Source organism: Mytilus galloprovincialis, chromosome 2 (assembly GCF_965363235.1).
Source record: "Mytilus galloprovincialis chromosome 2, xbMytGall1.hap1.1, whole genome shotgun sequence".
NCBI lineage: Eukaryota > Metazoa > Mollusca > Bivalvia > Mytilida > Mytilidae > Mytilus > Mytilus galloprovincialis.
The window spans coordinates 80,885,289-80,913,265 of NC_134839.1; the positions used below are offsets into that span (position 1 = coordinate 80,885,289).

Sequence of the window (27,977 nt, forward strand, 5' to 3'; positions counted from 1 at the left end):
TCTTGAGTAAGTTATCGTGTGTTGTACCGTTGTTAACGGTATACAACAACAAAACATGTATAAAATCATGTTTAAACTCAACTCATGCATTCAGTATATAATTAAAAATTTGGAAAACCAATACTATTAAAGTTTGTGGTTGTATATCCGTTGGAGGTTTAAAATATAATCGCAGAAAGTGAGTGGGGCTATAAAAAGACTGTTTTACAAGTACATCGATCATAATTGTGATTTGCACGCCGTCTTTCTACTATGGCCTTATATGCCTATTGGAAAAAATCTGTTATTGGATTTTTGTTGTGTATATTAACTTTTGCCGTAACTAAATGTGTGTCGCAGAAGGTGTTAGAAGTGCCATTACTAGAAGTTGGAAACTTGTGGTATAAGTCATTTTCTACGAGTTCGATTATTTCATTCTTTTCAACGTATTTAGATTTTTATTCAATTTATACCTACATTTGTCTAACGGCAGTATGCGTGGCGATGTATTACCTATACCAGTTATTCTGTGTGCCATTGAACAGAATCAGGATATTAGGAGACATTGGATATGTTACAGAAGGAAAGTTTTCAATGAAAGACATGGCAAATATTGTACAGAAATCTCGAATGGTCGGAGAAGTGCCACCGGTATACCCCAACGGATGGTTCGGTCTTACTGAAAGTTTTCAACTAAAAAAATCAGAGACGAAAAACATTCAGGTTCTAGGTAAGGTTTTCAACAGTTTTGTTTGTTTATTTATTTGTGTTGTATCCACGAAGAGTAATGCAATTTATTGCATCAATTACAACTAATATATATATAAAACAATTTGAAGTAATGAACACCTTATGTATAGCCTTATAATGTTATATAGTGTATCATTGCCAATCGTTTAAATCTAAATTATTCATTTTTTATTTTATGTTCATTCAACTGATACAGTTTACTATTAACTTCCTTTGAGATTCTTGTCAATACTTCCTTTTGAACCACCATGCATATATGTTAAGTATATATGTCTAGGCATATTCTGTCAACACGAGGGGTTCGGGAGAAAGTTTTTTCCTACTAAGCCTGCTATTTAATAATAATATTGTGACATCCCCTCGACACTCCTAGTTAGGGTCTATAAGTAGGGCAGTTCATAAAATGCTTTCAGTTGTGATAAAAAAATCACCATATACAGTAGGAAAGTTCAAGGTTATTTACAAGTTATCTAATCCACTCTTAAAGTTGTATATACTTTACGACTTTACGTGCAGTTTTTTTTAACTTTCAGAATACAAAGTCCTGTTATTTTAAATTTGTATTGTAAATAAATATAATCGTGCAACGCAATTACATATAATTGTGCAACACAAAAGATTTAAAGATGCGAGTATTTTGCGCATATATAATTGAATATTATACAAACTTTAAACATATTTTCTTATTGTTGACTTCTTTTTTGAAACATTTCAAAGTTGTTCACTCAGCATACTAACGAAAGAAAACATACCTATTTCCATACATGTGCAACCAGAGGCAGATTGAAGGGTTGGGGATGCAGGTTCCCCTTATGGACTACATATATAACAGATGCATACACTTTTTACAAGTATCACTCCAAACGGTGACTTGCCAGGGACTCCTCCACTCCTTTTTAAAATCCAGGATTCGCACCAGGTTTCAGTGTTTCTGAAATATTTTTGTTTTGCAAATATAATACTCATCGGTTTTGTTTTTATAGTATTGTTTAGTTTGTGGTAAATGGTATTTGTGTTATTTCTGTAAAACGTGGGTAAATCACTCTGTGATAAATAGTAATAAAATACATGTGTATAAAAATGGGTGCAAATGTAATAAAATAATTTAAATTGATTTATGTGAATTCATGAAGCGACATAATCGAGTGATTCGTAAAACCTTGTATAAGCTTCACAAACCATGACATTTCAATTGACAGAAAATATTTCAATCATTGTGCGTTTAATTGTACACTCAAATAGTTTATTCAACTTCTCACATTCAGCCTTCCTTCACAAAGATGGTTACTCGTTTTAGAACATTTTACTTTAAAATGTATTTTATTTCCTCAAAGCTCAAAGGATCCGACGTGCTTTGAACTTGTATGCATAACCGTGTTTAAATGAAGCGTTATGTCTTATGTCTTACAAAGTCTTCTCCACAATACAATTTATATAACAATACACATAGAATATTAGCATGCATTTTACAATATAATCAACATAACTCAACTATATCGAAAAAGGGAAAGGGGGTGAAGAAAGAATGACAAGACGAGGATGATGAGGATGATGGCCCAGGGTGTGATGATTATGTGTTTTTTTTCTATGATAAAACATAGAGGAATAGTTTTGATCTCTATAAAATTGAATATTGTTTAACAAATTGCACACTTTGATCATAGGAAAGAGTTGTAAGGGAGAAGGAACACATTGATGTTGTGTCTGTATAACATCTGGCTATAAATTTGATGTCTAGGCCAATAAAGTATTAGTTACTTATTGATTTATATGTTAATAATTAACATAAACAATTAAAGTAATATTACCAGGACAAGGTAATAAACATATAATTGATCAGACAATATGATGTATTACCTATAAAGTATATGTACATTAGGAATCGGATGTTGTCATGTTCAGTAGTTGTCGTTTGTTGATGTGGTTCATAAGTGTTTTTCGTTTCTCGTATTTTATATAGATTAGACCAGGGACTTACTATATTAGTATAGAAAGACCCTGATTAGAGCGTTAGTTTTCTCGTTAATTTTTTGGGGCCCTTTGTAGCTTGTTGTTCGGTGTGAGTCAAGGGTCTGTGTTGAAGACCGCACTTTAAACTATAATGGTTTACTTTTATAAAATGTGACTTGATTGAGTTGCCTCATTGGCATGCATACCACATCTTCTTATATCTATCAGGTCCAATGTTCATCCACAGGTTAAAAACAGAGCGCAAAGTCGGAAGAAAGGTGTATGTGTGAGGTTAACATGTTGTTTTATAAGGATTGACTGGGTAAAAATTTGCCACTGAAATTAACCTTTCATCTAAGGTAATCTTTAAAATTAATATGATTATAAACTAGCAGTCAAATTGTTCTTGCTGCCCCGCGAAAGATTAACCTCAGTGTCTTGTTCATAGTGAAACATAATCTGAAGTATTAAATAAATAGTTCACACGTATTTTAAGTAAGTATACGAGTACTTTCAAACACCATTAATATTGACCTTAGTATTAATCAATTAAGGTTTTAATTAAGTCTAATGTACAAGTTACGACAGGTGCATGTTAATTTAATTAAGACATTATCAATCTGCTTTGGATTAAACTCATTAAGAATAAATAAATTCTTGTATTGAATATAGAATGACGTATGTCAGGTGAAAGTTATTTCCTGATTGTCTCACTTTTAGAGGTAAAAATATATTTATGTGTTATTTGATAACTGACAGAATATAATACACGAAACTATACCTACCAACAACATAATTCTTGATTGTTTTGATGAAATTAAATCCCTTTTCTTTATTTTAATTTCATTTGAAAGGGATGAAATATATATTTCACATTATATAACATAAGAAAACGACGGCAGACACAGTACACCAGCACTTAATCATACACCAATGTAAACAGAGCAATAAATTATATAAATATCAGATATTAAACATAGACTAATACAACACTAAATCATCTAAACAGAGAAATACATTATACAAAAAAAAAATCAAAAAAATCCAGAGCAATGAATTATACAAAAAAAAAAAAAAAACAGTCTGAGTATTGATCATAGAGCAAAACAAGTACATCTCGCACGAAACAGTTTGATACAGAAATGTAACAGTAAATCTTGACACAGTTCTATAAACAACCGTGAATATTATACAAATATAGCCTTTGTATTAGTCGATACAAGGATATATTGACCTGAAATTAGTATATTGACTGAGGACGAAGTCTGAAGTCGATATACTTCTTTGGGTCTATATATTCTGTATTGACCTCATACAAAGGCTATATTTGTTATATTATTAATTTCCGACCATATTTGTATCAAAATCGTCATTTGATTTTGTTTGAATTTTATAGATATTATATTGTCTCCTTGACGATAACAACATATTCGTTTTTATTTAATTATTTTTTTTTTTGTTTAGCATCTTGTGTATTTTAAGGGTTTTTTTTCCGTCAAATGATCGATCAAAGATATCATTTGTTTCAAAACGTTTAAGCTTAACAAGATCCTGAAATTCATTACATGACGTCACAAAGTATATCGGCTTTTAGACATTCTAAAAATAACCGTGCAATATGCTTTTTGCTGTGCAATATGATTTTGCTATCCGCCGTTTTCTCGCTACCTTCGAAAATATAGTTTAACATGTGACTATCCCTAAACGAATCAAATTTGTTAAAACATACGAATTAATAATATTACAGAATATCACACACAGCCCAGTTACACGCAGACATGTAGCAATATATCACATTTGGCAAAGTTTTAAATAGAAATGAAACAATATATCACACTTGGTCCAGTTCTATACAAAAATGTAACAATATATCACACTTGCCACAGTTTCACAGTTCTACAGTTTTACACAGAAATGTAACAATATATCACACTTGCCACTGTTATACAAAGAAATGTAACACTGATATATCACACTTGCCCAGTTTTACACAGAAAAGTAACAATATTTATCACATATTTGTTATGAATACCTTAAGTTTTGCATAGGCAATAACCTCAAAATTGCCCGGGGCAAAAAAGAGTATATGTCAGTATATTGATATTGTGCCCCGATTCCAAATGACGTGACGTCATCGCGTCCTTTACGACACGTTTGTGATAAAATGTGTAAGATTTTTTATCACATATTTGTTACGAATACGTCTGGTTTTGCATATGCAATAACCTCAAAATTGCCCGGGGCAAAAAAGACCATATTCATATTGTGCCCTGATTCTAAATGACGTGACGTCACTGTGTCCTTAACGACACGTTTGTGATAAAATGTTTAAGATTTTACCTTTTATCTTTCATTAAATTGTTATAATTGACCTTTGTTTCTCTTTTCTGCAGAAATTAAATATGTGATAAAAAGATTATAACATGTCTTTTCCATATTGGCCCTGGTATCATCCCTCGACCCATATCGGCCCTCGGCTAAAGCCTCGAGGCCGATATGGGAGTCTCGGGATGATACCAGGGCCAATATGGAAAAGGGCATGTTATAATCTATACACCTTTTATGTTTCATTAATATAGTATTAATGAATGGGTATTTTTATAATGGCCCTGTTATATGTCCAAGGTCTGTAATAATGGTCGAGGAAGTCTGTAATGGCCCGAGGCAACGCCGAGGGCCATTACAGACATCCGAGGCCATTATTACTGACCAAGGACATATAACAGGGCCATTATAAAAACACCCATTTCTTAATACATTTATTAACCAACTGAAAAAAGTGCATGTGTTGCTGCCAACTTGATGTACTCTCTTACTCTTTTAATGACAGTTTAGTTTGAAAAAAAAAAAATGTACTTCACCATGATCAAAAAATAGCTTTAAATATACCAAATATCCAAGATATTAAGTTGAAAGGAGTTATAGTGTTGAAAACAGGATGAACAGTGATCCCTTTATATGGTTCTTTAATGTTTGTTGCTGGTTACTAAATTAAATAAAATACAAAAAGGTATTATACTCTTTACAGCTTAATTTTATTAACTTTATTAAAAACCCGAACTGGGCTTAATACAGAAAAGCTGGGCATTAATACAGGGCCATTACAGAAAAACAGGGCCATTACAGAAATAACAGGGCCATTACAGAAAAAACAGGGCCATTACAGAAAAAACAGGGCCATTACAGAAAAACAGGGCCATTACAGAAAAAAACAGGGCCATTACAGAAAAACAGGGTCATTACAGAAAATATCTTATTTTTAATAACCAGTCATTTTGGGCAATAATGTACTTAGTTGGTTAATAAATTGTTATAATTGACCTTTTTTTTCTCTTTTCTGCAAAACTTAAATATGTGATAAAAAAATTATAACATGTCTTTTCCATATTGGCCCGGGTATCATCCCTCGACCCATATCGGCCCTCGGCTAAAGCCTCGAAGCCGATATGGGAGTCTCGGGATGATACCCGAGCCAATATGGAAAAGGGCATGTTATAATCTATACATAACACATGATATAGTTTTACACAAAAGTAACACTATTTCATATTTGGCCCAGTTTTACACCAAAATGTAACAATATATCACACTTGCCCAGTTTTACACAGAAATGTAACAATATATCACAAATGGAACAGTTTTACACAGAAATGTAACAATATTTCACACTTGCACAGTTTTACACAGAAAAGTAACAATATTTCATATTTTGCCCAGTTTTACACCGAAATGTAACAATGTATCACACTTGGCCCAGTTTTACACAGAAATGTAACAATATATCACACTTGCCACAGTTTTACATAGAAATGTAACAACATATCACACTTGCCACTCTTTTACACAGAAATGTTACAATATATCACACTTGCCACAGTTTTACACGGAAATGTAACAATATATCACACTTGGCATTTTACACGGAAATGTAACAATATATCACACTTGGCAGTTTTACACAGAAATGTTATAATATATATATCACACTTGTCGCAGTTCTATACAGGAATATACAGAAATATAACAGTATATCACATAATCAATTTAAACACAGTAATGAAACAGTATACCACACACAACCCATTTATATACAGAAATGAAACATTATACCACACACAACCCATTTATACACAGAAATGAAACATTATACCACACACAACCCATTTATATACAGAAAAGAAACAGTATACCACACACAACCCATTTATATACAGAAATGAAACATTATACCACACACAACCCATTTATACACAGAAATGAAACAGTATACCACACACAACCCATTTATATATAGAAATGAAACATTATACCATACACAACCCATTTATACACAGAAATGAAACAGTATACCACACACAACCCATTTATACACAGAAACGAAACAGTATACAACACGCAACCCATTTATACACAGAAATGAAACAGTATACCATACACAACCCATTTATACACACAAAACCCATTTATACACAGAAATGAAACCGTATACCACACACAAGAAATGTTACTGTATTGATTCATTTGATTCACATTTAGTGTTTAATGAAAAACAACCCAGAGTATTGAACATAAAGCAAATACAGTACTGCAACATATCTCATGACACAGAAATGTAAATATTTCACAGTTGACAAAGTTTAATACATAATTTAACAATATATCACACTTTGGTTTACAGAGAAATTTAATAATATACATGTATCGCACTTGGGTTTACAGAGAAATTTAACAATATATCGCACTTGGGTTTACAGAGAAATTTAACAATATATCACACTTGGGTTTACAGAGAAATTTAACAATATATCGCACTTGGGTTTACAGAGAAATATAACAATATGTCACACTTGGGTTTACAGAGAAATATAACAATATGTCACACTTGGGTTTACAGAGAAATATAACAATATGTCACACTTAGCACAGTTATATACAGAAATGTAACAATAGCTGACTATGCGGTGTGGGCTTTGTTCGTTGCTGAAAGCCGTACAGTGACCTATAGGTGTTTATTTCTGTGTCATTTGGTCTTGGGTGAAGAGTTGTCTCATTTGCAATCATGCCACATCTTCTTTTATATCACAGAAATGGAACAGTGTATCAAACATACTATTAACCCATTAACACAGAAATGAAATAAGTAGTTGGTGTGATGATGATTATTTTGATGATGACCAAAAAAAAATGAAGTACTAGTATGTACATGCAGCTCCAAGTAGATATGGGTATGCGTAATTGGATTAGGAATCTGTTGTATGTGCCAAATAAGATGCGTGTATACGTATTTGGGACAGGAAACATCCTTCGATGCATAACAAGATGTGGGTATGCGTAAGTGGGACAGGAAGCATCTTTCATTGCCAAACAAGATGCGCATACAATAAGAAACTTTATGGTTTATATGTTTGAGAATTAATGATTTGGTATTTATAAAATTTGTGTGCTGTTTTGGGTGTTTATATTGAACTCAAATTAACTGTTATTGTATAATTATACAGGATTTATTTGTGTTGTTCTGTGTAAGGATTAAATTGTCATGTATGATCACTGACTCTATTAACACGTAGTTAAATTACTAAATAAACATGACTTGCTTGTTTCCTGGCAAAGCTTCAATATCAAATAAAATCTATTAATTTGTCAACTAGCAAGTCAAAGAAATTTATACAGATAACGAACAAAAGCTATCCATTGTGATCTTTGAAAAAGTAATTATCTTTGGAATTGCTCTTCAGACTTCCGGCGAAATAAGATATTTACTAATGAAACTATAGATGCGTCAGCCAAAAGAGAGCAATAGGCTCGATTCCTATACTGTTACATATCTTATAAAAAAAGAACAAAAAGGCATATTTCTCAATTCGACAACTTAATGCTGGTTTTAAGGTTCATCAAAAATCATTTCTTTAAATGACTCAAGAACAAAAATGGCCAAGCTTCCACAGTAGGCCATATCGTGAAAGCTTGTTAATTGTTGTTATCCTGTCATTTTTTTCTCTTAGTTATTTGAGTGAAAACCTTTCATTGTGAGAAATTCATATAACTAGAAGCTGTAAAGACTGAGCCTCCATCAATTACCCGTTCTAGTGCACAACTGATACCCAGTTAGTATCATATCTTCTATGAATCGCTAGAAAATCACAGGAACGTTTATCGCTTACACTGCTTAAGCCAGGAAATTCTAAACTACCAAATATATTAGATGTCAGGGACTATCTTGCCTTTATTGCACATCTCTTGCTTCTGTAGATATTCTCGTTTGAAAGGTTTTACACATGTCATTTTTGGGGCCCTTTATAGCTTGCCGTTCGGTATGAGACACTTTAAGGCTGCGTGTTGAAGACCGTACTTTGACCTATAATGGTTTACTTTTACAAATAGTAACTTGGATGAGAGGGTTGTATCCATGATTGGCACTCATACCACATCTTCTTACATCTGTGTTTTAGTTATATTGCAGATTAAGAATTATCAGTTATTGACTGTAAGAACCGGGTATGATAAAGATTTCCTATCAGATATGAAAATTGTTTCCGTAAGGGAAGGAGCACCATTGATTGTGCTACATTTCTCACAACTATAATAGAAGTTAGTATAAAATTGAGAAGGTTAACATTGTGTCTTCATCGACTTCAGATTAAATGAAAAATCTAGTAAATTATTCAAACAGCAATCGTTTAATCAAATCCTGTGTTACGGTTACTTTACAATTTTTTTTCATGGAACAAACTTACAGACCTAGAACTTGTATACAATATTACGTAAGGGATAGTAAATATTGTAACAGGAAATGAGACAACTATATACCCGAATCAAAAGGAAGTGAATGTATGCAACTGTAGTTCACCGTAAGGCTTTCGTTTACAACTAGAAGAACCCACATCGTTTCAAGTCTATTAGTCAGATATGAAAGGCCCCGATATGGCAAATGTAATTTCACGACCGTGTAATATTATGTGATATTTCTATTGAGTTTATGTCGCAACTGGGTTTTTTTTCTCGTTTAACCATTGTGTTGTCTTCTGTTTTCTTTTTATATCCTCCTTGGTATGTTCATCCCCTTTTCTATTTTTTTACATACATGTTCTAATACAATGACACTTCAATGACCCCTTTCAGATACTATAACCTTTTTACTTAATACCAAATACCACATACAATTAATTGAAATATATTCAAAATGCTCTTTAATTTTTTTTCACGTATTATGTAAATTGACCTGGAGATTCTTTACAAGTTGGCCTATAAAGCAATATTAAATGGTAAACTTGGTAGCTAGTAGTGATTTCATAATATTTTGTCCTCATAATAATTTTCATAGTACTTGGTTGAGTGCCTGACAATTAAACGGCGTTAAAACGGAAAAGCCAATATGAATTAAATATATACCCCATAATATATGCACTCTAACTATGTTTTAAAGATACACATTCATGTGAGCTAAAGAATTTTGTTAAACATTCAACTTTTAGACATTCTCGAAAACGTCTATAGAATTATTCCTATTCTAAATATAAACGTATATGATACTTTCCCATCTTGAATAACTAACACACAGGCTATAAACCCTTTTTAGGTCAAACTTTATTTGCCAAGCACATACTGTTTGTATTTTCGGAGGCATTTAGATCTTAAACGCCATTTAGTTGCTGTCCGGGACACTCAATCATAGGCGGATCCAGGGGGGGGGGGGGCCCTTTCGTGGGAAAAATTTGGTTGATTATATAGGGAATCACTGAAGCATGACTGGAACGGGCCCCCTCTTAGGTCAGTCAGTGCCCCCCCCCCCCCCCCCCCCCTTATGAAAAGTTCTGGATCCGCCACTGTCAATGTTGCTGTCTCATGATTGACGAATAACCAAAACAAAGGTCAATATATTATGGGTTTCAACAATATACGTGTACTAAATGCAAAGATCTAAATTGCTCGCTGTACATATCATACACTTGACGACTACCTAAATAAAACCTTGAACTTCATACAAATAGAACATTGATCTTTCACGTTCTGCAATCTTGAGAAAGTCCTTCAAAATTATCTTGACCCCAATAAATCCGATATAGGAAGGGCTCGTAATTATCAAATGATATAAATCTTAATACAATGAATAAATTATAAATTTAAGAAAAGCCTATAGCAAAAAAATATTCCAAGCATTAACTTGTGTTAAAAATGTGAAAGTCTGAATACACCGACAACCGGGCATGAGTTTATAAAATTACTTTAGGGTCTTTGTAAAGCCAATACGGGTTATTTTGGGAACATCTTAAATGCGAGATTAATCTAAAATATGATATCAAAAGTTGTGTGGTATTTCAGCAAGATTGGCAATCTTATGTTGTCCATCTTCTCTGTATCTCGGCTGATATAACGTTATCCTCTATCAATAATGTTTCTATATAGTTCCAGTTGTTTAGTCAGAGAACTACATATGTGTTAAGTCAGTTGTAATTACCTATATACTTTAATAATGTATCTATTAGAGTATAAAGGTAATGTTTTCCATGGATCTACAAATACATGTTGTCTGTCACTGGTTCAGTGGTTTGTTATCACTCGCGTTGTCAACCAATCCACGTCAAAGACCCTGTAATAGGGAAGCAAACTTGATGTCCCTTGAAGGGATAGGCTTATTGGATGGCTGAATTTTTCAGGAAGATGAATGAGCTGCAGTGTAGGAAACGGGCGCAATATTAAATATTATTTAACACAAATGCTACTTCTTTATTACTTCTAAAAATGTTTTTATGTAATTTTTTAAACAGGTTTACAATTAGCTTTATTTCGAGACGAATATGGAGAAGCACATGCAGTCGACGCCTACTGTCCACATTTAGGAGCCAATTTTGCTGCTGGAGGCCGCGTTGTTGGAGACTGTATAGAATGTCCATTCCATGGCTGGCAATTTCGGGGTTCAGATGGCAAATGTACCAAAATTCCTTACTCGGAAAACAGTACGTATGGATTGTATGCCAAACAAAAAAAAAAACAAAAAAAAAACAACAACAATTGGGGAAACTTCCTTAACAAACACAAAAAATTAAGTTACAGACAGAATAATCATGGTAAACTGCCTGTTATATGATCGGAAAGGTCACTCAAAGTTTGGTAAAATATTATTTGTTTTGTACAACCATTAATTAGTTATCCCGAAACTGATCAAGTTTATAGTCCTGCCCTTTTTTCTTCATTCAGCAGTACTTTGATATACTTTTTCTTTCAAATGTTTACCGAATAAAACTAATTTTCCTCCTATTTTCTATGTCAATTAATTAATTTATGCAGTAAAATGTACATGATTCAAGAATAAACGCTTCCTTTTCAAACAAACTTGATGTGGCTTATGTCACGTCTGCATTGATATTATACTATTGTATGAACTTAGATGCTGCATTTCTCTTATCTAGACTATTGATCAAACACTCCTCCTAGGACTAAGAAAAAGCGTTGATAATTTTTATTTTGATAAAAAAAAATTAACATTCAATGAATATTTAACTACGAGTTACGCATCAGAAGGTTTAACTGAAACAGAATTTTAACCCTTTGTTATGTAACCATTGGTTTAACAATTCAACTGGGCCCTGAAGTATGTTCTTTGATGGATTTATAATATTTATAATATTTATTGATTTTCTAGTTCAGGGTTCCAAAAACAGTGGCCCTATTATATCTGTCATCATAACTTCTTCTTTGAGTACATGTATTTACCTTTTTAAAATTCATAAAACGACTGATAGTGCACTTACTTTGCATATATATATATGTTTGGGGGATAGGTGATACAAACAGTTACAGCCGTCATTGATGATGTCCATAGCTAAATCATCTGTATGAGACAACCTTCAACAATTCACTTTTTGATTGACTGGTTGCTTAACATCACAGCTTAACATCCGTGCAGTTGAAAATATTTCATTCATCTTTCAGAAAGATTCGTTTTCAAGAAATTAAAACTAGATAAATGAAAACTAAAATGCCATAATTATATAACTCTTAAAAACTTTTCAACAATTAACAGATCCCAAAATTACATTTTTATAATAAAAAAATACTATAGAAACGTCTTGAAAAATTGGTTTATTGATACAATTATATAAAGTATGTTCCTTATTGGAATTTTGAAAACAAGGATTTAATTCAAACCCTATAAAAGGATGAAAGAAATGATTGAAAGATGTAATGTCAGCCATTTAGTTGTGAGGAGAAATAAAGAACTGAAGAAGGCCAATGGCCTAAACGTCTTGAACATTGGTTTATTATACAAATCCTTGGTCAAACCAAAGAATTGTGGGAAATATGTGTTAAATCACTTTTGATACGTTAGAACTACAATTGTAGCCTCTTAAATTTCTTATATATGTTTCATTAAATATTATAATGTTTTTATGAAACAACTGTTACAAATGTTGTAAGATAGGATTTTAAAATAGTCCTAGTTTGGTACCCCTATCTGCAGACAAAACTAATAATAGTGCCAGTTCTTTTGAACAAACCTATTGTTTCCAAATATTGTGCAATCCAGTAAACATGTTATTGTATCTATACCAACAAACACAATCTCAGCTCTATTTAGATTTGTTCTTTATTTTAATTTACAAAAGTTCATAAGACTATCAGTAATATATCAATATAGGTAACCTATTTCCTCAATAATTTAAAACCCAAATATGTGCACAATATGACTTAACATTTTGTGGTTATTTAAATATAACTTTATAATATCTAAATATAGGAATACCGTATATATAACGCTACAAAAAAAATCACGGATTTATATAGTTCACTGTTAAAATCCTTGATATAACAATCAAAATAAAATTTTGTACCATATAAGCCTACCAATTCAAAATCCAACCAAACTCATTAATACTTTTAATCAAGAAACTGTATGTCAGTTTTATTTCTAGAACTGTGAATGTCAAATTAAACACATCAAATTGCATGATTATTTTTCAAAAATAAATCCATACAAATCTGAAAAGTTTCAGCATTACAAATGAAAATGAAGATTAAAAAATATTAGACACTATTTTTTCCCAATTGTGCCAAAATACAAACCTATTTTGACTATTTTTGATTTATTCCTATAAGACTTCAATGTTTTATCATTTAGAATATATATTTTCAGTTCCAGAAATGGCAAAAGTTAAATCTTATATTACAAAAGAAATGAATGGTTGGATCTATATATGGCACCATGCTGAAGAAGGAACAGAACCCTACTGGATGCCACCAGAAATAGAAGAAATCCAAAGTGGCCAATGGGCATATGGTGGCAGATCTGAACATTATATTAATGCTCACATTGAGGTTAGTTTAGTTACATAAACAGGTATGGATCATCTTTGTGTATTTATCTTGTAGAAATTGAATCCAGAGGGTCTTTTTAAGGGTCTGTGTCACACATCTAACTGTGTATCTTGTGATTCAAACAACACTACAGTAAATAATAGAACTGATCCATTCATGGAATATAAGTTTTATAACTGTTGACTAGAAATTACAAAATGACGCTTGCTTTACATTCAGTGCCTATGAAATTTGGACAGTAATGGCTTATTATTTACAAATAAAATTTAAGTAAAAATATGAATGTTGTTTAAACTCAACAACCTAAAGCTGATGAATCAATGTTATCACTTACCAGTTAACACTGAGGTTGTGAGTTTGAACTCAGCTTGTGCAGGCGCACTGGACTTCAATTGTCAGTTTTCCTATCCAGGGTCAGTGGTTTTCTCTGGGTACTCTGTCTCCCTACACCAATAAAAACTGGCAGCCACAAAATAGCCCAAAAGTAAGTGAAAAGTTGTGATGAAAAAACACAAAAAAATCTAATCTAATCTGTTGAATTCAAGAATGTGCTGTATAATTTATAACTCTATTATTAGACTTTCACAAGTGTAAATATTTTTTGTTTTTAACAGGAAGTTCCAGAAAATGGTGCTGATGTTCAACATTTATACAATGTCCATACTCCATTCATGACAGCTGGGATAGACCTAAGACATATGTGGTCCACAGTATGGTCGTTTGCTTCCCATGTCTGGAGTGCAAAGTGGGAAGCACAAAAAGCCCCAAATGAACATATAGGAGTATTGAATCTCACACACAAGCTTCGGATGTTTGGCAAAACTATCACACCAATTAATCTTGATGTCCAAGCCAACCAGGTAAGAATTTTGGTGTTTATTTTTAATATCCATTATATAATCACAGCAGAATATTCTCACAATATTTTTTAAAAGTGTGCATGAACATGAATTAGCATTCTTTTGACTTACCCTTTAAAAATTCAATTGGCAAAAAAATGAATCCTTGCATTGCATTCAGTTCAATTTTAGAATGTATATGAGTATTACCTTAAGGAACTATATAGACCTGTTAGACTTCATGATTTGTCATCAAGACATGGAGAACCAGCCCCTTAAAATATATGAACCAGGTGCTCCGCAGGGCGCAGCTTTATACGACCGCAGAGGTCGAACCCTGAACAGTTGGGGCAAGTATGGACAAAACATTCAAGCATGATACAGCTCTGAATTTGGATTGTGATCAAATTTTTGACATTACATGGGTTTTTTTTACACAAAACAAATGCCAAGATTTTACAAATCAATTAAAGATTTCTTCTTCAAACTTTTTAAATCTAAAATTAAATAGTTGACACAGCATAGGTTTCTGACACAGAATGAATGTGGTCTAATGAACTTAAAAGTTTTTTTTTGCCTTTGAGCAATTCACTATGCTGTTGAATATTAATCCTCTCAAAAAAATGTTTGAAGAAATTTTCTTTTTATTTATGAAATCTGAAATGAGAAAAATTTAACCCCCCCCCCCCCCCCCCCCCCCCCCTTTTTTTTCACATCCCCGTTTCCCTTTTTCAAAACTGATATCAATTCAAATTTCTAATGGAGTTTGCAACAATAACTACTCATTTAAATACATCATAAAATATTAAGATGTAAAAAAACTGCTTGTTATCACTGAATGGTAAAGATTATTTAAATTTATCAGTTGGTAGTAAAAAGTGTATATACATTGTATATTGTATATAACAAAGATTTAAGTTGATTCTGGACAAAGAAAGATAACTCCAATTAAAAAAAAATTCTTGCTATTGCACAATATTGTGCAATAGGATATTTCTTGCTTACTATTCTGGACAAAGAAAGATAACTCTAATTAAAAAAAAATTTGCTATTTCACAATATTGTGCAATTAGATATTTCTTGCCATTGCACAATACTGTGCAATTGAAAAGACTTGCTATTGCACAATACTTAATATAATAATTTTAGATCCTGATTTGGACCAACTTGAAAACTGGGCCCATAATCAAAAATCTAAGTACATGTTTAGATTCAGCATATCAAAGAGGCCCAAGAATTCAATTTTTGTTAAAATCAAACTTAGTTTAATTTTGGACCCTTTGGACTTTAATGTAGAATTTGAAATTTGAAAACAGGACCAAAAATGAAGAATCTACATACACAGTTAGATTTGGCATATCAAAGAACCCCAAGGATTCAATTTTTGATGAAATCAAACAAAGTTTAATTTTGGACCCTTTGGACCTTAATGTAGACCAATTTGAAAACGGGACCAAAAGTTGAGATCTACATATACAGTTAGATTCGGCATATCAAAGAACCCCAATTATTCAATTTTGATGAAATCAAACAAAGTTTAATTTTGGACCCTTTGGGCCCCTTTTTCCTAAACTGTTGGGACCAAAACTCCCAAAATCAATACCAACCTTCCTTTTATGGTCATAAGCCTTGTGTTTAAATTTCATAGATTTGTATTTACTTATACTAACGTTATGGTGCGAAAACCAAGAAAAATGCTTATTTGGGTCCCTTTTTGGCCCCTAATTCCTAAACTGTTGGGTCCTAAACTCCCAAAATCAATACCAACCTTCCTTTTGTGGTCATAAACATTGTGTTTAAATTTCATAGATTTCTATTTACTTAACCTAAGGTTATTGTGCAAAAACCAAGAAAAATGCTTATTTGGGCCCTTTATTGGCCCCTTATTCCTAAATTATTGAAACCAAAACTCCCAAAATCAATCCCAATCTTTCTTTTGTGGTCATAAACCTTGTGTCAAAATTTCATAGATTTCTATTAGCTTAAACTAAAGTTATGGTGCGAAAACCAAGAAAATGCTTATTTGGGCCCTTTTTGGCCCCTAATTCCTAAAATGTTGTGACCAAAACTCCCAAAATCAATACCAACCTTCCTTTTATGGTCATAAACCTTGTGTTAAAATTTCATAGATTTCTATTCACTTTTACTACAGTTAGAGTGCGAAAACTAAAAGTATTCGGACGCAGGACGACGACGACGACGACGACGACGACGACGACGACGACGCCGACGCCAACGTGATAGCAATATACGACGAAAATTTTTTCAAAATTTGCGGTCGTATAAAAACTACAAACTTAATGCTAAATTGAACAAAGTTGCTTAGGAAAGAAATGTAGTACATACTGACAAAGATGTTTAACAATTTAGTATGAAGATTGTACCATTGACATACCAACATCGGTACTGCTTATATGGTATCTATGCATAATACTCAATACATATATAGATAAGCATGTTAGTTAGAGAAAGACAGTCAATGTTTTGTTTGAACTGGCTTAGTTGCTTATTGTTAACCCTTCATGTTGTGTGTTTTAAAAATACATTTACCCATGTTCCTAAATCATTTAATAAAATTATTGTTGTAAATGAAAAGAGAACTACTATCATGTTCTTACATCTGACTTGTGGTGCTATCATATGGTTTTCCTTATCAAATTTCATATACCAGTAGCTATATTTGAAATGTTTCAACATTATTTCAAAATTTTCCTGAACATATTTCTTTACTACTGTAATAGCCAATTGATTTGTTATAGCCAACACAAAAAAAATCCCTACTCTAACATGTATACATATATAACCTTAATAAATTTCCTTCAAATTTTAACTTTTTCATGTATTGAAATTTCACCTCTTTCAAAATGGAAAACCACAAACAGGGAAACATTCCCCATTTCCTTTCTCAATTTTACAAAAGATACCAGAGAGACATTTAAACTCAAATCAGGCCAAATCTAAGTACCAACAAAAATTATAGACATAGGATGTCATGCTAAAAAAACTACAATTTCATAACTTCCACTTATGTAGACATTTGGTCTTTCTGTGGAAGTAAACATGTGGTTGTAATTCTGGCAATATACAAAAAAGATATTCTTGTTTTCAAAATTCCAATAGGCAATCTTTTCAATGATTGAAAAGGAAAATACAAATGTACTGTCAGCCATGTAGTTTGAGGAAAAATAAAGAACTGAAGAAGGCCAATGGCCGAAACGTCTCAAAAATTGGTTTATTGATACAATTATAAAAAAGATATTGTCAAAGTCTACAACTGAATCAATTAGAAATGCATCTAGTTTGTCCTCAATATCAATAAAAAAGAAAGTTTGTTTTGGTAACAACCCAAGAACAAATTATAATTTTAAAGAAATGAATTATGAGGGGAGATAACTCATATAATTTAATTTTACAATTTGATTATATAAATAATATTATACTAGTGCTTATACCATTTTTTATGAGTAGCAAGAAAATTAGTTCAGAAATTTTGAATTCATTTCTGACAGAATAGAATCCATCTTCTTAGAACAAGGATTTGTATAGTACACAAGTCTTTGGTAAGAAATAATGAAGACTAAGAAATTGTAAACTGGTCATTAATGGATATTGTAGAAAATATTTATTTGCATAAAATAAATAATGGGCTTTGCAATTATTTTTCAAAATTCTGCATTTCATATTTCAAAATAACTGAACAGGGTTTTATCTGCTTTTAAAAAAATTCTCAGATATGCAACAAGGAATCTTGTTTTTTCAGATTGGTCCTGCAATAGTATATTTAGAATTAAATTCTATTTTTGGTAGAGGTATATTCACACATTCAATCACTCCTGTTGAACCTCTGGTACAGAAGGTTGTGCATAATGTGTACCTTGATTGGAAAGTTCCAACTATAATAGCTAAGTGTCTTATGGCTGCTGAAGCTATTCAGGTATGAACTACCCATAATGCTAAATCAACATGCTTTTGCTAAATTTATATAAGGAATGACCTACCCTATATTCTAAAACACACAGCTTTTGCATCACATATATCAGGTATGAACAACCCCTTATGCAAAACAGAAACACCTTCTGCTAAACTTATATCTAACAGCTTTTGCCTTCATTTTTTTTACAGATTGGCCCAGGCATTGTATATTTAGAATTTTCTTCCTTTTTTGGGCGTGGAGTTTATATACAATCAGTTACTCCTGTTGAACCTCTTGTACAGAAAGTTGTACATAATGTGTACATAGACAGGAGGCTTCCAACTATACTATCTAAATTCTTTATGGTATCTGAAGCAATACAGGTATGTAGCAAATAGCCTTCTCATTTCAAATTTATGATATTGTGTGTATCAATAGTCACTGTTTAATGAGGAAAGAATTTAAATATAGGTGTACAAACTGAGCTTGGCTACAATTGAACTTCTGCAGAAGCTTGTTTCAAAATGCACAAAACTGCTGAAGTATTTTTTTAATGACACTTATTTCATATTTGTTACACTAGGAATTGTATTATATTCAATTTTGATAGGCTTTTAAAGATCTTTTATCCCACTTAATTGAAAACATTATTCTTTAAATAAATACAAAATGAAGCCATTTGACACAGCTCTCCGTGACAGCATGTAACTACATGAAATAAACCATATACTTTATGTAATTAGTTTTTTCAAAACTTGTTTACTTTAAAGTTATTGTTTTCTTATAAATTGTTAAATATTTCAGTTTATAAGGGGAGTCCCTACCCCTAAATTTACCTCATGAAACAAATGTATGGGAATGTGTATGTTTTGTTTTGTTATTTGGGTGAGTGAATGGCTTTGAAATGTATCCAAAAAATGAGTCTGCAATAAGAAAACTTCTTATTACATATTTAAAGTTTGCACAATATTCAATGAGATGGGCAGAATACTGATACCCCTACATCTTTTGTGTTGCACAGTTAAATATGTACCAGTGTTGCACAATTATATTCATTTACAACACAAATTTAAAATTACAGGACTTTGTATTCTCCAAAAAATTGCATGTACAGTCGTAAAATAATAACTTATGAGTGAATTAGATAACTTGAATATAACCTTGAACTTTCCTACTGTATATGGTGATTTTTTTATCACAATTGAAAGCATTTTATGAACTGCCCTACTTATAGACACTAACTAGGAGTGATGAGGGGATGTTACAAGATTGCAAGTTGTGTTGCTTTTACATTTTGAGGATAACATTTTTTGTGGATTGAGTAAATCTGGCATTTTTGTGAATATTTGAATTCAAATTTTTTTGCCAAATTCTGCATACAAGCATATAGAAATTTTTAAATTTGGTTGAACATTTAAACTCTTGGTTTACCTTCACCCTCAATATCAACAAAAAATGGTATCCCAGGAACAATTATAATAAAATCAATGTAATTTTTTGTTTGCAAGAGATATAAACATTAGGGTCTTACAAAAGAAGTGATGCTTTTATAACGGCAACTAAATTGTTGGTAAGAAAAATTGAGCACATCAAATGGACCAGATTGATACCGTATTTTTGTAAATGTCCACTACGAAACGGATCAAATCTCCTTCAGTAACTGGTTTTTAAAATTATGAAAAAAATATCAGTGTACAGCTTAATAATGCTTTGATGAACACAGTCAGTCTTGTTACTATTGCAATATAGGGGTTGTGAGAAAAAAATAAAACATGTGAATATGTCCCCTACGAAACGGTCACCTACGAAACAAGTTTGGGAAAAAAACGTTTCGTAGTGGACACTACCACTACCATGCAGTCTTTTTTTACTATTTTTTCAATTATATTCGTGCAAAGCAAATAACAAAGGTTAGTTTCATGTAATTTTTATTATGTTTTTATTAACATAGAATAGGGTTGATGTCAACTACGAAACTTTTTGTCCACTACGAAACGCATCAAAATGTCCACTACGTAACATGAGTTGTACCTTCATATGTGAAGTACTGTCTAATCTTTATCGATAAAAAATGGTTCTCCAATTCAGAAAAAAATGAGATTTTTCTAGTATATAAAGTAAACAAACTGGAATGTCTATAGGAAACATTTAAAATTGCAAAAATATGTGTGTTTAGAAGCAGTTTCGTAGGGGACAAAAGTCTCCTACGAAACAGTACACAAATTATGAAAATAATATCATTTTAAAGAGATTTAAGATTGCACTTTTTGTTTACAAACAGGTCTATAATAGAGGTATTCAAAATAACTCTTGAAAATAAATTTTAGACTAGTTGATTTTCCATTTTTTTTAGGTCTGAAAAGAACGCTTTTATTGAAAAACGCCCATACCAGTGTTGCACAATTATATTCATTTACAACACAAATTTAAAATTACAGGACTTTGTATTCTCCAAAAAATTGCATGTACAGTCGTAAAATAATAACTTATGAGTGAATTAGATAACTTGAATATAACCTTGAACTTTCCTACTGTATATGGTGATTTTTTTATCACAATTGAAAGCATTTTATGAACTGCCCTACTTATAGACACTAACTAGGAGTGATGAGGGGATGTTACAAGATTGCAAGTTGTGTTGCTTTTACATTTTGAGGATAACATTTTTTGTGGATTGAGTAAATCTGGCATTTTTGTGAATATTTGAATTCAAATTTTTTTGTCAAATTCTGCATACAAGCATATAGAAATTTTTAAATTTGGTTGAACATTTAAACTCTTGGTTTACCTTCACCCTCAATATCAACAAAAAATGGTATCCCAGGAACAATTATGAATCCATAATTACACTAAATTTATTCTATTTTTAATAATAAAAGCACTTGCATTTATTCTATTTTAAATTTTGGTACTCTGGTAAATTTGAACAGCCAATAACTAAATAGTTTACCTAATAAGTTTAATTTTATAGAAACCTTGCATTTTATGAAATCCACATGTAACTCCTTTCTACATGCCAGTTTTCAACCAAGGTATGATTTAAGTCTTGTAGTGAAATGGGACTTTCTGAAGGTTACACCTACTGATAAAAATAATCCTTGTGAGTTGGTGGTCTGACCTCTATATATAGTGATAGAGCCACTAAATGTCTTCTATTTTATTTATTATCCTTATATAAGAAACATCATTGCAATGAAAATGGTCAAAATTGTTGATTTATGCATATTCTGAAATCAGTGAAATGAGAATAAGTAAACAATTTTTTAGAAAAGTTCTAATTTATGGCTTTAGGTGTTGTCTTTTTAAAAAGAGTTGTTAGCTCTAGTACAAAATGCATCTTTGATGAGTGTTTTTTATAACGAAACATTGCTGTGATGTGCAGAACTTCAGACCTGATCAACCTATGAAGATAGTCGGAACTCATAAAAAATGAATAGTTTTTGTCAACTAAAACTTATTTTTAAAACCTTCATACATTTGTGTGAAATAAAACAATCACAAAACTTATGTAAATACTTAAACATGCATGAACAATATTACATAATTCAAGTGTACAAAAGTCAAATATACTTTAAGATGGCAAAATTTGATAAAAATATCTTTAAATTTATAACTAAATTGCTTTGATAAACAGATAGATATATAATTTCAAATTTATTTGCAGGGAAACATTGATTATTGGATTTTGCCTTTTTAACTGTTGGAAGAGTGGATTAACTATTTATTAAGTTCCACCTCAGACAACTATTCCTATGTAATATATATAACTAAGTTGAAACTCATTGAGAATTAACCAACAATGAAGAAAACTGTTAACATGTCAAGCTGTGTCAATTTTAGAATGTCAATACTATAGAAAACATTTGTAAATCTCTGATGAATCTGACCATGAAGGTTAAACCTATTATCAAAAGTGCACAAGTTGTAGGAAAATCTATATTACCAATTTTGAACCACTGGGACCTCAATGGGTTGATAAAAATTGTATGAAATAGACCTGAATATTATGACTTTTTCCAATAATATCAGGTTCTTTTCCTATGTAGATATCAGAAATGCATTTTGGCCTACCGTTCTGGCTTCAGTAAAGTATACAAAATGATTGAAGTTTCAACAGATACTCCTTTATAGTGTACCCAGGGGACAATACTTCCCTTTGAACCCCCTTCATGTATGACTGTGCTTATTACTTTAACTGACAGTCTTTCCATTATTTTTGTATAATTATTTCTTGGTCCCATTAGACACCTAGTTTTTTTCAAGTATGGAATTTCACAAACTAAATAAAAATAGCACTAAGATTTACTGACCATGTGTCATCTAAAAAAAATTATTGGCCACATGATCCTAATATGGCTACTGTACTATTTTGTAGTGTTTTGTACTATTTTGAAGTACAAATATTGTATATTTGATAGAGAATAATTACATTACAGCATCATCAGATCATATATGAAATTTAATTGGCTAAAAGTAAATTAATGATCACTGTGAAACTGCTATCAAAAATGTGATGGTTGAAAAAGAAATTGTTGACAGCATGCAAACTTGAATCAATAGATAAACTCAGAATAATAATTGTCTTATTGGCAATCATACCACATATCCTTAATTTATATAAAAGGTTTGGTATACATTAATACTAACTTTTGTCTTTTTCAGGTTGAGAGAGATATAATGATATGGAATAATAAAAGATATTTGAACAAGCCTTTGTTTGTTAAGTCAGCTGAGGACAGTCTGCTAAGCAAACACCGTAGATGGTATTCACAATTCTACTCAGAACACAGTCCTAGATTAAAGTTTCAAAAGGATACATTAGAATGGTAGAAAACAGTTAGAAGAATTTAATACTAACAAATTATATTAAGATGTCACAAAATGTTGTGTTACAATTTACATTATCATTTTAATGATGTAAAACAAACATTATTTTTGAAAATTAGATAGAATTGTTTACTGTTAAAGATTATTAAAGCTCAATTATGTAATATTTCAAATCATCTTTAATAATGTAAATAAATGACTTTTTATTTACAATTTAAATACATATCCATTAACATTATATACATGTAACAAGAGGAACCCAATAATTACATAAATGTCAGATGAAACTGTTCCATATTTTTTTCACAATTGTAGTTCCAGTCTTTATAGAGATGTTTGTTTAACAAATACACTGTCTCTGGTGCATCTAAATATTTTTCTAAATTATTCAACTGATACTTTGGATACTTTTATCCAAAAGTATAATTAATCCTAGACAAATCTGAAATATTGACTCCTGCGTGTGTATCAATATCATAAACCTTATTATCAGTGAGGAGTTTTGTATAATAGACATGTAAAGAATAAAACCTTGTATAGTGTTACTCAAGGAAGTATATAGTGTTTAAACTTTGCCAGTTATTTCAATTGTCACCTGTATGTAAACTGAGAGTCTGTTGTGTTTACAGTATTAAGTTTTTCTGAATTCTATACATGTATTATATTTGTCATGTTTCACAACAACAAAAAAATCAATCTCTTGATCGAATTCCTATGAAGTTTGCCAAATATTCAATACATTAGCAAATGGTCAAAACCAATAACTTGTATAGGGAGAATCCTTGTCAAAACTTATGTTTAGTAAATAGAACTATTTTTTTATTTTCACTTTAATTACAATTTTTTTTACCTAAGTTTGCAATGACTGACAAACTACACAACAGTTATTATTTTTTTTTAAAGTAGACATCTATAGATTACTATTACAGCACTTTAATCAAAAGCAAAATTTTGTCGACAGTTTCCGTCATATTTTTACAGGCTTAAATTGCCTTGTATACATATATTTGAAACAAAACCGCCTATATCAAGTAAAATTTACATTATTTGACATTAAATTAGGTAGCCACTTTGTTTTTATACCATTTAAATGAAATTAAAACAAGGAAATGCACAAGCTGAAAACATCTGATTTACCTCAATGGAATGTATTTCCATGAACCCCATCTATTTAACACATATCAAATTGTTGTCAATTTTGAACCTTGTTGTGTAGAACTTTATCAAAAATACATAAAAAATAGGCAAATTTTGAATTATGTCTCAGAAATTTTTTCCAGATTGACAAGAAATTTAGTTTGTTCAATTTTGAGAACTTATGTATCAGGTTCTATGAATTCTCTGGGTACATAAACAATTCAAATAATTTAACTGTCATGGAATAGTTAGGTCACAAACACTCCACCACATATTGATTTTTTTTTGTAAAACAGTTGTAAAACCATTTTTTGCAAGGTTTAGAGGGTAGATGGCAATTAATCACAATCAAACCCTGATTGCAAGTATGAAAACTCACTTATGTAATAAATGAAGTCATAATTCTGGTATATATGTTAATTCAATATAGAACATTTTGACAATGAAATGTTAAAAGCCTTTTAATTTTTAGCTGATTTATGATTAACTGTGCCAATAGTTATGATAATGCAATGTTTACAATCTTAGCACTTTTAGTGACTAAGTAATAAAATTAATGAATATATTAAAATCATACATCTAGTTTTAAAACTGTGTCAATATAAACTAGGAAATTGAATAAATTTTCTTGTGGTATAGTTATCAATTTATGTGCATTTAAATAATTATTTAATAATTTGGGGAAGTTTTACTACAGTTCAATTTGTTATCCACTATCAATCATTTAATAAAACATAAAAAAAGCTCTTAAATTTACAATTTTTTTGTTTTTGTTTTCCTATTTTATTTCCGAATAATTAACAAACTTTAAGGAAATCATTGTTTTAAAAATAAATCAAACTATGGGATAATCTTTCATATTTGTACACAAGGATTAAATATATATCAAGGAAGTTATATTTTTTGTGTTTTCTAACACAAAACTTTGTGTATTAAGAGTTTTGTGTAAAAAAGCTACAAAGCAAAACAGGCACATTTAAACACACTGAGCAAGGAAAATTTAATATAAATATATCAAGGAAGTTATATTTTTCATGTTTTCTAACACAAAACTTTGTATATGATTTTTGTGAAAAAAATGTACAAAGCAAAAGAGACACATTATAGATGAAATACCCATAACTATGGGTTAATACATCTATGGACACATTAACACAATTAGCAAGGCATTTGTATAGAAAGACTTACTATATAATTCATTTGTTGTAACCAACCAAAATAAGAACAATCATTGTTAGTATCAAGTCAAATGTCTAATTAATTATAATTATTTTAAGAAATTAATATATAATGTGTCAAATGACAGGATCTATCTAGCTAAACCTGGATATCATTTTTTTTTATCAACAAAATACAGCCTAAACATATATTACAAATAAATAAATAATAATTTGGCTTTAAAATAAACTTTTTGTGCAATTTATAGACCTCAAATTGTTATAAAACCCTATAGAATCTAACGTCTGTCTAAGTGCCCTAGTAGGTATTTGTGCTTAAAACAGTTCAAACGTTTTTAAAGTCTTGCAGAAATGCCAAAACTCATGATTTCATGTTTTATTAATGACTGGTGTTAAACTGAACGTGGTTACTGATTAATTAAAACTCAAAAGACTGTTGCAAAAGTTTTCAGTTATACTAGATACATTTCATAGTACAAACTACTAAGCCAACGTCTGTCAACATGTAACAAAATACTTCCATGTTTTGTTTTGTTAACTATGGTTATGTAAATAGTTATTATAAGTCACATAATTTTAGTTTTTGTAACCATAGATCTACATTTCACACCAATAATGTAACCCTCTAATTATCGACTCCTAGGAGTCGATATTAAGAATTAAACGATGGACAATCAGTGCATGAATTTTTCTTGCTACCTGATTGGAAGATATTACGAGACGTGAATAATCAAAGTTTATTGATTGGTTAGGACAATCCAAACCTAGTAAATGTCCTTCAATCCCGTAGAGTATCGGATTTGTCCTCTCTATTTTAGCAATTAGATTTTGCCTGGTCATTAATCATGCATATTCATGATATTAGAACACAGGTAACTTTTATCTATAAATAGTTGAATCTTCTGGAGTTTCGTAAACAACAACGTTAAACGATATATACTACTTCATAATGTGTGACCTCACATGTGTGGTAAAATTTGTTGATTGATGCACGTGGCTATTCTAGTAAATGAATAAATCTACAAAGTGACAGCACTTTCCATTTTCATCAGCTAAGAGTCGACTAGCCCTTTTTGAAAGGCTAATGCTTGTGCATTATGCTTTAGGAAGTTTTAAAACAAACCAATAAAAACCTTCACACTAAAAGACAATCCACTGTTAAATTTTAAAATTTACTGCATAATAAAATGATGTAATATTTATTATCTATTGTTTATTTAAAAATGACCTTCATTAGAATAAATGTACAGTGCATAATCAGTGTGTTTGGCTGAGTGAAAGTATAAAAAGTATAGAAGCTTGTTTTAGGTTAGTATTGGTCATGTAGTTTAAAATTCCTGTCCCATCCATAATGGCAGCCATTTTGGGTAGCTCCTTGACAACAAAATAACATTGTTATGACCATTAAGATTCAGCTGAATATGTATATCTCCATTTAGTCCAAAATAAAAGAGTCCATCATTTCTGGCCACCTTGGTACTTCCATTATCCTCAAAGTATCAACACCAGTAGTGACCTCAAGAGATACACAAGTGCTACATATTAGTCTCCATTATTTAATCAATCTTTAGAACATTGTTGTGTGTATATTCCATTTGTTTCTTGGTAAATGCCTCTGCTGAAGACCATATTGGTTGCTGAATTGGCACCAAAGTAGTAACTTGTGGTTAGAATCTTATGAATTACATTTCTATTCACTTTGTTTTCATGTTGTTCAAAGAAGGAGTTTTCTAATTCTATTGAACTGTAAGTAGTTATTAAAACTGTTGCACTTACTTTGTTTTCTAATGTCTTTTGATTTGATTTAATGTATTATGATTTTTAATGATTAAAAAATCCATTTAGAAAAACTGTGATTGATCTTGAAGAATGTTTATTTAAAAGAAAATGATTGTTATTGTACAAAAATATATACTATTTGTACATTGTTGTGTACAAATAAGCTATTTGTACTTAATATATATGTTTTTCAAGGAAGCAGTAAATTATTTTGTGAGTAGAAATTCTGAAAGGTGTATGATCACATCCATCATTATTTATTATTATGTCATTTGTTTGAGAAATAAACATAGTTTTGTAATGAATTGATTG

At 30.9% G+C, this 27,977-nt stretch overlaps 1 protein-coding gene across 2 annotated transcripts; it reads left to right on the plus strand.

Moving 5' to 3' along the window:
• On the plus strand, positions 1 to 27,970 carry LOC143064555 (cholesterol 7-desaturase nvd-like). 2 transcript variants are annotated; one of them, XM_076237461.1, is made up of 6 exons: positions 1 to 709; positions 11,445 to 11,633; positions 13,811 to 13,992; positions 14,607 to 14,852; positions 18,592 to 18,765; positions 23,407 to 27,970. In XM_076237461.1, exons 1-6 carry the CDS (start codon positions 253 to 255, stop codon positions 23,572 to 23,574), a joined length of 1,416 nt encoding a protein of 471 aa, XP_076093576.1. In that variant the 5' UTR covers positions 1 to 252; the 3' UTR covers positions 23,575 to 27,970. The 2 variants fall into 2 exon arrangements, with proteins under 2 accessions (XP_076093576.1, XP_076093575.1); XM_076237460.1 differs by lacking the exon at positions 18,592 to 18,765 and adding an exon at positions 18,954 to 19,127 and having other exon boundaries at positions 5 to 709.
• The last annotated feature ends 7 nt before the right edge of the window (positions 27,971 to 27,977 follow it).